General features: G+C 44.8%; 1 protein-coding gene and 5 non-coding genes across 7 annotated transcripts in view; all 6 read right to left on the reverse strand.

The window, feature by feature from the left end:
- mmp11a (matrix metallopeptidase 11a) overlaps positions 1-11,783 on the reverse strand; it is a 61,375-nt gene extending 49,592 nt beyond the window's left edge. The window contains exon 1 of one of the 2 annotated variants that reach the window (XM_061769147.1): positions 11,535-11,783. In XM_061769147.1, the coding sequence (XP_061625131.1) occupies positions 11,535-11,693 (159 nt within the window). In that variant the 5' untranslated portion in view covers positions 11,694-11,783. The remainder of the gene's footprint in view (positions 1-11,534) is intronic. The other variant, XM_061769148.1, reaches the window with a different exon arrangement.
- Positions 330-402, reverse strand: trnaa-cgc (transfer RNA alanine (anticodon CGC)). The gene has a single exon. It is a non-coding gene; the product is annotated as a tRNA-Ala (tRNA).
- trnaa-agc (transfer RNA alanine (anticodon AGC)) lies at positions 1,793-1,865 on the reverse strand. The gene has a single exon. It is a non-coding gene; the product is annotated as a tRNA-Ala (tRNA).
- On the reverse strand, positions 1,948-2,020 carry trnaa-ugc (transfer RNA alanine (anticodon UGC)). Its single transcript has one exon. It is a non-coding gene; the product is annotated as a tRNA-Ala (tRNA).
- On the reverse strand, positions 2,110-2,182 carry trnaa-agc (transfer RNA alanine (anticodon AGC)). The gene has a single exon. It is a non-coding gene; the product is annotated as a tRNA-Ala (tRNA).
- Positions 5,883-5,955, reverse strand: trnaa-agc (transfer RNA alanine (anticodon AGC)). The gene has a single exon. It is a non-coding gene; the product is annotated as a tRNA-Ala (tRNA).
- Positions 11,784-13,445: the final 1,662 nt, after the last annotated feature.

Genomic DNA, 13,445 nt, shown 5'->3' on the forward strand with positions numbered 1-13,445 from the left:
TAAAGTCAGGTGGAGAATGCGGGCGTCGATCCCGCTACCTCTCACATGCTAAGCGAGCGCTCTACCACTTGAGCTAATTCCCCAATTTTCTATCAATCAATCAATCAATCAAACAACAAAAACAACCAATCTACTACGGGAAAACGACAAGAAGACTTTCTAAAGGCAGGTGGAGAATGCGGGCATCGATCAAGTTCCCTGTCACATGCTCAGCGAGCGCTCTACCACTTGAGCTACTTCCCCCATTTTAAAACCAATCAAACAACAACAAAAACAACCTATCTACTCAACCAAACGGGAAAACGACAAGTAGACTATCTAAAGTCAGGTGGAGAATGCGGGTATCGATCCCGCTACCTCTCACATGCGAAGCGAGTGCTCTACCACTTGAGCTAATTCCCCATTTTACAATCAATCAAACAACAACAACAACATCAAATCAACTACTCAACCAAGGGAAAACAACAAGCAGACTATCTAAGGTCAGGTGGAGAATGCGGGCATCGATCCCGCTTCCTCTCACATGCTAAGCGAGCACTCTACCACTTGAGCTAATTCCCCCATTTTATGAGCTATTTAAAAAAAACAAAAACAACCAATCAACTACACGACCAAGCGGGAAAACAAAAAGCAGACTATCTAAAGTAAGGTGGAGAATGCGGGTATCGATCCCACTACCTCTCACATGCGAAGCGAGTGCTCTACCACTTGAGCTAATTCCCCCATTTTACAATCAATCAAACAACAACAACAACATCAAATCAACTACTCAACCAAGGGAAAACAACAAGCAGACTATCTAAGGTCAGGTGGAGAATGCGGGCATCGATCCCGCTACCTCTCACATGCTAAGCGAGTGCTCTACCACTTGAGCTAATTCCCCCATTTTGCTATGAATCTGTCAAACAAACAACAACAAAAACAACCAAGCTAATAACCGGGAAAACGACAAGCAGACTATCTAACGTCAGGTGGAGAATGCGGGCATCGATCCCGCTACATCTCACATGCTAAGGGAGCGCTCTAACACTTGAGCTAATTCCCCCGTTTTTCAATCAATCAAACAACAACAACAACATGAAATCAACTACTCAACCAAGGGAAAACGACAAGCAGACTATCTAAAGTCAGGTGGAGAATGCGGGTAACGATCCCGCTACCTCTCACATGCTAAGCGAGTGCTCTACCACTTCAGCTAATTCCCCCGTTTTTCAATCAATCAAACAAACAACAACAACAACATGAAATCAACTACTCAACCAAGGGAAAACGACAACCAGACTATCTAAAGTCAGGTGGAGAATGCGGGTATCGATCAAGCTCCCTGTCACATGCTAAGCGAGCGCTCTACCACTTGAGCTAATTCCCCCATTTTACAATCAATCAATCAATCAATCAAACAACAAGAAAAACAACATACCTACTCAACCAAGCGGGAAAACGCCAAGCAGACTATCTGAAGTCAGGTGGAGAACACGGGCATCGATCCCGCTACCTCTCACATGCAAAGCCAGCGCTCTACCACTTGAGCTAATTCCACCATTTTACAAGCAATCAATCAATCAAACAACAAGAAAAAAAACATACCTACTCAAGCGGGAAAATGCCAAGCAGATTATCTGAAGTCAGGTGGAGAATGCGGATATCGATCCACCTACCTCTCACATGCTAAGGGAGCGCGCTACCACTTGAGCTAATTCCCCCATTTTGTGAGCAATCTAACAAAAACAAAAACAACCAATCAACTACTCAACCAAGCGGGAAAACAAAAAGCAGACTATCTAAAGTCAGGTGGAGAATGCGGGTATCGAACCCGCTACCTCTCACATGCTAAGCGAGTGCTCTACCACTTGAGCTAATTCCCCCATTTTACAATCTATCAAACAAACAACAAAAACAACCAAGCTACTAACCGGGAAAACAACAAGCATACTATCTAAAGTCAGGTGGAGAATGCGGGTATCGATCCCGCTACCTCTCACATGCAAAGCGAGTGCTCTACCACTTGAGCTAATTCCCCCATTTTATGACCTATTTAAAAAAAAACAAAAAAAACAATCAACTACTCAACCAAGCGGGAAAACAAAACGCAGACTATCTAAAGTCAGGTGGAGAATGCGGGTATCGATCCCGCTACCTCTCACATGCTAAGCGAGCGCTCTACCACTTGAGCTAATTCCCCCATTTTACAATCAATCAATCAATCAATCAAACAACAAGAAAAATAACAAAAACAAAATCCAATCAACTACTCAACCAAGCGGGAAAACGCCAAGCAGACTATCTGAAGTCAGGTGGAGAATGCGGGCATCGATCCCGCTACCTCTCACATGCAAAGCGAGCACTCTACCACTTGAGCTAATTCCCAAATTTTATGAGCAATCTAAAAAAAAAAAAAAAAAAAAAAAAAAAAAACAACCAATCAACTACAAAACCAAGCGGGAAAACAAAAAGCAGACTATCTAAAGTCAGGTGGAGAATGCGGGTATCGATCCCGCTACCTCTCACACGCTAAGCCAGCGCTCTACCACTTGAGCTAATTCCCTCGTTTTACAGGCAATCAATCAATCAATCAATCAAACAACAACAACAACCAACCAACCAAAAAGCTACTCAAGCGGGAAGACGACAAGCAGACTATCTAAAGTCAGGTGGAGAATGCGGGCATCGATCCCGCTACCTCTCACAAAGCGAGCGCTCTACCACTTGAGCTAATTCCCCCATTTTATGAGCAATCTAACAAAAACAAAAACAACCAATCAACTACTCAACCAAGGGAAAACAAAAAGCAGACTATCTAAAGTCAGATGGAGAATGCGGGCATCGATCCCGCTACCTCTCACATGCAAAGCGAATACTCTACCACTTGAGCTAACTCCCCCGTTTTTCATAAAATCAATCAATCAAACAACAACAAAAACAACCAATCGGGAAAACGACAAGCAGACTATCTAAAGTCAGGTGGAGAATGCAGGTATCGATCCCGCTACCTCTCACATGCAAAGCGAGTGCTCTACCACTTGAGCTAATTCCCCCATTTTATGAGCAATCTAAAAAAAAAAAAAAAAAAAACAACCAATCAACTATTCAACCAAGCGGGAAAACAAAAAGCAGACTATCTAAAGTCAGGTGGAGAATGCGGGCATCGATCCCGCTACCTCTCACAAAGCGAGCGCTCTACCACTTGAGCTAATTCCCCCATTTTATGAGCAATCTAACAAAAACAAAAACAACCAATCAACTACTCAACCAAGGGAAAACAAAAAGCAGACTATCTAAAGTCAGGTGGAGAATGCAGGTATCGATCCCGCTACCTCTCACATGCAAAGCGAGTGCTCTACCACTTGAGCTAATTCCCCCATTTTATGAGCAATCTAAAAAAAAAAAAAAAAAACAACCAATCAACTATTCAACCAAGCGGGAAAACAAAAAGCAGACTATCTAAAGTAAGGTGGAGAATGCGGGCATCGATCACGCTACCTCTCACATGCTAAGCGAGTGCTCTACCACTTGAGCTAATTCCCCCATTTTATGAGCAATCTAAAAAAAAAAAAAAAAAAACAACCAATCAACTATTCAAGCGGGAAAACAAAAAGCAGACTATCTAAAGTAAGGTGGAGAATGCGGGCATCGATCCCGCTACCTCTCACATGCTAAGCGAGCGCTGTACCACTTAACTACTTCCCCCATTTTACAAGGAATCAATCAATCAAACAAACAACAACAAAAACATCCAATCTAAACCAAGCGGGAAAACAAAAAGCAGACTATCTAAAGTCAGGTGGAGAATGCAGGTATCGATCCCGCTACCTCTCACATGCAAAGCGAGTGCTCTACCACTTGAGCTAATTCCCCCATTTTATGAGCAATCTAAAAAAAAAAAAAAAAAACAACCAATCAACTATTCAACCAAGCGGGAAAACAAAAAGCAGACTATCTAAAGTAAGGTGGAGAATGCGGGCATCGATCCCGCTACCTCTCACATGCTAAGCGAGCGCTGTACCACTTAACTACTTCCCCCATTTTACAAGGAATCAATCAATCAAACAAACAACAACAAAAACATCCAATCTAAACCAAGCGGGAAAACAACAAGCAGACTATCTAAAGTCAGGTGGAGAATGCGGGTATCGATCCCGCTACATCTCACATGCAAAGCGAGCGCTCTACCACTTGAGCTAATTCCCCCATTTTATGAGCGATCAAACAACAACAAAACCAATCTCCTCAACCAAACGGGTAAACAAGCAGACTATCTAAAGTCAGGTGGAGAATGCAGGCATCGATCCTACTAACTCTCACATGCTAAGCGAGCGCTCTACCACTTGAGCTAATTCCCCCATTTTATGATCAATCAAACAACAACAAAAACAACCAATCAACTACTCAACCAAGCGGGAAAATGACAAGCAGACTATCTAAAGTCAAGTGGAGAATGCGGGCATCGATCCCGCTACATCTCACATGCAAAGCGAGTGCTCTACCACTTGAGCTAATTCCCCCATTTTCTGAGAAATCAAACAACAACAAAAACAGCCAATCAACTACTCAACTAAACCAAGCGGGAAAATGCCAAGCAGACTATCTGAAGTCAGGTGGAGAATGCGGGCATCGATCCCGCTACCTCTCACATGCAAAGCGAGCGCTCTACCACTTGAGCTAATTCCAAAAAATCTAAAAAAAACAAAAACAACCAATCAACTACACAACCAAGCGGGAAAACAAAAAGCAGACTATCTAAAGTCAGGTGGAGAATGCTGGTATTGATCCCGCTACCTCTCACATGCTAAGCGAGTGCTCTACCACTTGAGCTAACTCCCCCATTTTACAATCAATCAAACAAGAACAACAACATGAAATCAACTACTCAACCAAGGGAAAACAACAAGCAGACTATCTAAAGTCAGGTGGAGAATGCGGGTATCGATCCCGCTACCTCTCACATGCTAAGCAAGCGCTCTACCACTTGAGCTAATTCCCCCATTTTATGAGCAATCTAACAAAAACAAAAACAACCAATCAACTACTCAACCAAGCGGGAAAACAAAAAGCAGACTATCTAAAGTCAGATGGAGAATGCAGACATCGATCCCGCTACCTCTCACATGCAAAGCGAATACTCTACCACTTGAGCTAACTCCCCCGTTTTACATAAAATCAATCAATCAAACAACAACAAAAACAACCAATCGGGAAAACGACAAGCAGACTATCTAAAGTCAGGTGGAGAATGCGGGCAACGATCCTGCTCCCTCTAACATGCTAAGCGAGTGCTCGATCACTTGATCTAATTCCCCCATTTTCTGAGCAATCTAACAAAAACAAAAACAACCAATCAACTACTCAACCAAGAGGCAAAACGACAAGCAGACTATCTAAAGTCAGGTGGAGAATGCGGGCATCGATCCCACTACCTCTCACATGCAAAGCGAGCACTCTACCACTTGAGCTAATTCCCACATTTTATGAGCAATCTAAAAAAAAAAAAAACAACCAATCAACTACACAACCAAGCGGGAAAACAAAAAGCAGACTATCTAAAGTCAGGTGGCGAATGCGGGTATCGATCCCGCTACCTCTCACATGCTAAGCAAGCGCTCTACCACTTGAGCTAATTCCCCCATTGTATAACCAATCAATCAATCAATCAATCAATCAAACAACAACAAAAACAACCAAAACCAAGCAGGAAAACGACAAGCAGACTATCTAAAGTCAGGTGGAGAATGCAGGCAACGATCCTGCTACCTCTAACATGCTAAGCGAGTGCTCTACCACTTGATCTAATTCCCCCATTTTATGATCAATCAAACAACAACAAAAACAACCAATCAACTACTCAACCAAGCGGGAAAACAACAAGCAGACTATCTAAAGTCAGGTGGAGAATGCGGGTATCGATCCCGCTACCTCTCACATGCTAAGCGAGCGCTCTACCACTTGAGCTAATTCCCCCATTTTACTATCAATCAATCAATCAATCAAACAACAAAAACAACCAATCTACTAAAGCGGAAACCGACAAGAAGACTTTCTAAAGGCAGGTGGAGAATGCGGGCATCGATCCCGCTACCTCTCACATGCAAAGCGAGCACTCTACCACTTGACCTAATTCCCCCATTGTACAATCAATCAATCAATCAATCAATCAATCAAACAACAACAAAAACCAACTAAACCAAGCGGGAAAACGACAAGCAGACTATCTAAAGTCAGTCGGCGAATGCGGGAATCGATCCCGCTACCTCTTACATGTGAAGCAAGCGCTCTACCACTTGAGCTAATTGCCTACTCTATGTAATGGTCCGGTTTGACCAATGTCGCGCAGTGTGCGGCAGGCTTAAAGCAGCTTTTGTTTTGTGGTTCTACTGAGGAGATGGCAGTGCGGGCATTTTTGTCAATACTGACAGAAGATGAAATACAGCAAGAGACGGACGGTGCGACAAGAAACAGCGCGCCACCTTCTTCTTCATCTTCATCTGACTGCTCTCGATGCGGAGAAGCAGCAGCTCGATTCTGAGCAGCCTTCCGGAAGACCAAGCTTCTCAACCTCTCTCTCAGGGAGAGCCCAAACACACTGCGGAGTAAAGCCATTTCGGCCGCTTGTCCGTGATCTTGTTCTTTTGGTCACAACCCACACATTGACCATAGGTGAGGGTAGGAACGTAGCTCGACCGGTAAATCAATATCTTGGCCTTTTGGCTCAGCTCCTTCGTCACCACAACAGACCGATGCAGAGTTCGCATCACTGCAGACGCTGAACTGATCCGCCTGTCGATCTCCTGATCCATTATTCCCTCACTCGTAAACAAGACCCCTAGGTACTGTACTTGAACTCCTCCACTTGGGGCGTGATCTCCTCCTCGACACGGAGAGGGCACTCCACCTTTTTCCGACTTAAGGCCCTGCCCTCAGATTTGAAGGTGCTGATTTTCATCCCAACCGCTTCCCACCCGGCTGCGAACGACTCCAGTGAGAGTTGAAGATCACGGATTGATGAAGCCAACAGAACCATATTATGTGCAAAAAGCTGAGATGCAATGCTGAGGTCACCAGCCAAATCCCCTCAACACCTCAGTTGCCCTAGAAATCCATAAAAGAAATGAACAGAGTCTGTGACAAAGGGCAGCATTGCCGAAATGTTCAACCTTCACTGGAATGGAATCTGTCTTACTGCCGGCAAAGTGGACCAAACTCTGAATCTGGTTGTACAGGGTCTGAACAGCTCGTATTAGGGGGTCCGGCACCCCATACTCCCGGGGCACCCTTCACAGGACCCCCCAGGAGACACGGTCAAATGCCTTCTCCACGTCCACAAAGAACATGTATACTGGTTGGGAAAACTCCCATGCACCCTCGGGGACCGTGCTGAGGGTGTAGACCTGGTCCACTGTTCCACGGGTAGGATGAAAACCACACTGCTCCTCTTGAATCTGAGATTCGACCTCCAGATGGACCCTCCTCTGCAGAACCCATGAATCGACCTGAGCAGAGAGGCTGAGGAGTATGATCCCCCTGTAGTTTGAACACCCTCTGGTCCCCTGTCTTAAAAAGGGGGAACACCAGTCCACTCTGTCAATCCAGAGGCACTGTCTCCAATCTCCATGCAATCTTGCAGAGGCATGTCAGCTAGGACAGCCCCACAACATCCAGAGCCTTTAGGAACCCTGGGGGATCTCGTCCACCCCCAGCACCCTGCCACCGGGGAACTTTTTAATCACCTCGACCCCAAAGATTGGAGAGCCCACCTCAGAGTTCCCATACTCTGCTTCCTCAAAGGAAGCCCTGTCGGTGGAATTAAGGAGGTCTTCTAAGTATTCGACCCACCGACTCACAACGTCCCGAGTTGAGGTCAGCAGCACCTCGTCCACACTATACACAGTGTTGATGGCGCACTGCTTCCCCCTCCTGACACACCCGAAGGTGGACCAGAATTTCCTTGAAGGTGTCCGGAAGTCGTTCTCCATGGTCTCACCAAACTCCTCCCACACTCAAGTTTTTGCCTCAGCGACCATCAAAGCTGCGTTACACTTGGCTAGCTGGTACCCATCAGCTGCCTCCGGAGTCCCACAGGCCAAAAAGGCCTGATAGGACTCCTTCTTCAGCTTGATGGCATCCCTCACCGCTTGTGTCCACCAACGGGTTCGGGGATTTCCGCCACGACAGGCACTGACCACCTTACGGCCACAGCTCCGGTTGGCCGTCTTAACAATGGAGGCACGGAACATGGTCCACTTGGACTCAATGTCCTCTGCCTACCCCGGGATGTGGGCGAAGTTCTGTCGGAGGTGAGAGTTAAAATTCATTCTGACAGGGGACTCTGCCAAACGTTCCCAGCAGACCCTCACAATAAGTTTGGGTCTACCAGGTCAGACCGGCATCCTCCCTACCATCGAAGCCAAATCACCACCAGGTGGTGATCGGTTGACAGGTCCAGCTTGGCTTCACCCAAGTGTTGAGTACATGCGGCCGCAAGTCCGATGACATAACCACAAAGTTGATCATCGAACTGCGGCCTAAGGTGTCCTGGTGCAAATTGCATGTACAGACACTCTTATGTTTGAACATGGTGTTCGTTATGGACAGTCTGTGATAAGCACACAAGTCCAATAACAAAGCACCATTTGAGTTCAAATCGGGGGACCGTTTTTCCCAATCACGCCATTCAAGGTCTCACGAGAGCATTGAAGTCCCCCCGCAGAGGCGCTCTCCAGCACCTCCTGCAAGGACTCAAAAATGTCCACACTACTATTTGGTGCATAGGCACAATCAACTGTCGGGAACCGTCTCCCCCTACCCCAAGGCAGGCTACCCTCTCGTCCCCTGGGGTGAACCCCGACGTACAGGCACCAAGCCGTATGCGGGCATCAATCCAGCTACTTCTCACATGCTAAGCAGGTGCTCTACCATTTCAGTTAATTCCCCACACTTGGCCGCTCTCCGCTGTTACAGCGAGGCGGCCAAGCGCCTGCAGCATAAGCGTGTGAAAAGAGAACAGACATTGTAACTGGAGGCGGAGTGTAACTGTGCTGTGTAAGGCGTGCAAGGGCCTGTCAACACATACAGACATAACAAGATGGTCCTGGCAGGTACTGCGTGGCCCTGATAAGACACGCTGGGAAAAAAACTTTCATCAAGCATTGTCCTTTAAAACTGCACTTTTCACATCATTTAACACAAAAAACTCACGACTGAGATTTGTGAAGTGCTATAAAACTTATGATGAAAGGTTGTCCTAATTTTAACTTACTGTCACCATATCAATAAAAAAATACCAACGAGCTTGCTAAAAATTGTGTTTAAAATATTGAATCGAGGCAACAGGACTCTTTGTTGATTTTTTTGTTTGTTTTCCGAAAAGCTAACAACCAAAAGCAATGACTTCCGAACAGCTGCCGTTTTGCACTACTTTACCATTAAGCAAGTGGACTTCCGTTTGACGAAATGATATGGTTTTGGTTGAACATTGGTGTTTAAATATATAATGTTTAATTGTCTTTTGTTTTGTGTGTCAGTTTCAACTGGGAGTGACAAATAAACAGCTTGAAGCAAGCACGCGTTGGATCTTATATGGCAAATTCTTCTTTTCCTCTCTTCAAAGTGATGTTATATGATAGTCTTGCATTTCTTGATAGGGAGAACAGACGCTGACGAATATTTTAATAAGTGTGTTTTGATTACTTTAAATGTCTTTGAAGCGTGTGTGACAAAAACCCTGTTTTTAAAAATGTTTTATATGGTCTCTCCAAACTGTGTCTCTTCACCTGTTGTGGGGCACACATCCCTGACCCACCCGCAATAGTTGAAAATCTGCAACACAGTATACAGTATCTGTATATAAAATTACAAAAACGGATTTAGCCCACTCTAGTTCTCAAAGCCAGTTGTAGGAAGTCGATACAGTGCTCGTGTGACCATAAAGTACACTAAAAGTAGGACAAAGCGTAACAGGCATACACACACAGTACACACACATAGCACACACTATGACACTTCAGTCAGCCTGTGTGCTTTTTATGTTGTTGTTGACTAATTGTGTGAAAGGCCTCTGATTAATGCTTCCTGTCCTGCACACGATAACACAAGTCAGCAACTTTGCTTCTCAGCACAACATAAACACTGCTGTCATCACAAACGCGCACACACTGCTGGAACTGAAAAGGTTCCAATCAAATACTTTCTGTTCCAGGAACTACAACTACCAAGGACTACAAGTTTCTGAAACTTTGGGTCAAAATGTGGCCGTTGTTCCTGCAACTAAAAGGTTCTAATTATATATGGTATGTTTGGCGCCCCAGACAGTGCCAAATAACTTCCTGGAACTCTCAAAAGTACTATCCTCTTACAGGGGCTTCTTTTGCCCCGAATAAATTAGCCCAGAACTAATCTTGTAGTTCCTGGTACTTGAAGTTCCTGCCGCTAAAAGGATCCAATCAGATACGTTCAACACGAGACACTAACAACAACCAAGGATGGGTGCGCCTTGGCCACCTGCAGGCAGTATAATACAGAGATACAGTTATAAATGGAGACGGTCACAGCTCCTCAGAAAGCTGCAGTAATATGAGTCGTTCTTCGCAGATCATAAAGAATATATGCCTGTGGGTATTGTTTTCTTTGTTGGATATTTTTGTTGATGTGTCGACAACAAATAAGGCACTTACATAAACACAGCCACATAGGTGTCAACATTAAACTTATTTGAATGCATCACTAAATACAACTACATATTTTTACAAAAAAATATAAAAACTCCTTGGACATAGTCCAGTTAGAACAATTTAAAAAGGTTGCCATTTATCATGGAATTTGTTTTTTTCTCCTTCTTGAATATCTGATTTTGTGATTTTGTTTTATCTGTCTACATATGCTGCTGCACCGTTTGTGATCATATATCCGCTGCATGAAGCATAAAACACGGCGACATAGATCCTGTTCTTTAGCCTTTAGGTGTTTTGCAATGTTTGTTAGCATTAAGCTAAACGGACTATTGTTTTAAATAGACAACGTATATTTATACTGAGAGTAAATTTCAGCTGGGAGTTGCAAAAAAACAGTTGAAGCCTCTTTTTTGAAGAATTTCCCACTATCGTTAACTGCCACCATATAGCGCTCGCATCTCAGTATTTTTGCTCACATGTCAAAGTGCAAAAACTCTTGGCAAAACTCGGAAGTCGGGTCACTCGTATCTGAATGCATCCACTGGACTAGAACAAAAACTGATCTTGCAAAAAAAAAAAAGCAAGAGTGAGTCATGGAGTGACGCTTGAGGCTTATTATCGCAATGGCACGTGCGGGATTATTATGAATAACAACGGTGTGGCGTCAACACAGTGTGCGCGTCGGGTGTGGAAGGAACTTGGAAAGCAGACAAAGGAGGAAGACAACACAGTTCCAAAACACACACACACACACACACACACACACACACACACACACACGAACACGCGACGACACGTGAACTGCGCGTGTGTATACAACAAGACCACAACAAGTGTTGCGGGAATCAAGCCCCCAAAACAGTAGCAACTCACCGGTGTGACTTTGTTGCGGTGGTGGCCCGCGGCGGCGGCGGCGGCGGCGTCGCGCAGGGTGGCAGCGCGCGCGCACTCGGGCCCGAGCACGGCGAGCGTGAGGATGAGGAGGCAGCGGCGCAAGCAGCGGCCGAAGGACGCGTGCACGCTCGTCCGCATCTCGTCAGGACGCGCGCCTCCCGCTTCAAGTCCTCCACTCGGAACTTCCTCCGCTTTAAATAGCAAATCGCTGCTTCTTTGTTCTCCACGGGCCACCGTACACACGCAAACGCACAACACGCACACACACTTTTTTGGGTCGAGGCCACGTGACTGTTAACCCCCTGCGTGCCACACACGCACCTGCACTTTCACTTTGAACTCCAATCGCAGCACCCGGTAATAGGGGACAATGTAATTTACACGACTATTGTATAGGCAAACCTCTGATTTCAGACTGTCACTTAAGGCAACACCTGCCTTGGTAGATCAAATGTAACTCAACAACTATTATATGAGTGACCTTATAATATCCGACTGTCGATGAAGGCAACACATTACACTTGACAGATCGATAGATAGATCGACTCAAACAATGAACGGCATCCAGTTGGTGTGCTGAAAAAATAGGATTTCAGACTGTCCCTGTAGGCAACACTTGATATAGATATATGATCAGAACTCCAAACACATTACCTAGGAAACAGGAGAAAATGTAACTACAAAAGACATTGTGTGATTTCAGACTGGCCATGAAAGCAACACCTGACTCAGAGAGTTACATACATGGATAGACCAACAATTGAGGTCATTCAGGAACTGTGTATGGAAAGATTTGATTTCAGATTGTACCTTATAGAGCACCCGTATAATTTGAACTCCGAAGAAGACACGCGGAAATAGGAGAAAAAGTAATTAAACAACGTTGTTTATTTTTATTTTTATTTCAGACTCCCTCAATACAACACCTAACTTAACTGGAGACAAGTGGGTGATTTTGTGTGGACAGCAGTTATTTCAGTCTGTACCGGAAGGTACTTGTGCCTGTGCATACTCTTCCCTAAAAATTCCTTGGGCACTCAAAATGTTCAACCCTCACCAGCACCATCTTGTTTTGGCCCCAACAAATTACCCCAGAAGCAAATTAAGACAATTAATTCCTACAAACATGCAATGGTCCTGCAAATGTTCCCAATGCCAGCTAAGGTTGCAGCAACTTTTAGTTCGTCTTGTAAGACTCAAGTCATGGTCTTGTCACGTTCTCAGACTGGCCGGACTCGGGATTTTCCATCGAGACCAGCACTGTGTTGCTATTCTTCAACTTCATTCACGTGATAAAAAGGAGAAGCGCTTTGCTCACAATAAGCACAGCTCAGGACAGGAATCAAGCATTTGAACGCAGATAAGCAAATATTTTTATGCCATCCAGGATTCTGACACTGGCAATGCACTTGTCTTTTGCGATAAACAAACATTCCAACAACTCCACAAGTTGGCACTGAAGGTACTCTGAGTTTCTGCCTGCTCAGCACCAGTTGAGAAGGTTTTTAGTAGCGGGGACATTATTGACAGACCCCAATATCCACATTTAGGTCACAAAATGCTGCGGTCACTTATGTTTCTTAAAGGCAGCCAAGCTCTTCTTGAAATCTTCATTTTTCAATACGTACTGTACGAGGATTTAGCCTTTGCTAGGATTTTGTTGGTCAACTGGTCAACCTTGTTGCGGTTTTTAAAATGGATTTTTATGGTCTTGGTCTTGTCCCAGTCTTGGTCTTTACGCGATCTCGACTCGCAAAAGTCTCGGTCTCGTCTTGGTCTCGGTGAATTCTGGTCTCGGGAAAGTCTTGGTCTCGGATAGTGTGGTCTTGAGCACAACACCACTTTTATTTCTTGGTTCTTGTAGTTCCTAATATAACAACAAAGTTATAA

The sequence above is a fragment of the Phyllopteryx taeniolatus genome, chromosome 3 (assembly GCF_024500385.1).
Source record: "Phyllopteryx taeniolatus isolate TA_2022b chromosome 3, UOR_Ptae_1.2, whole genome shotgun sequence".
NCBI lineage: Eukaryota > Metazoa > Chordata > Actinopteri > Syngnathiformes > Syngnathidae > Phyllopteryx > Phyllopteryx taeniolatus.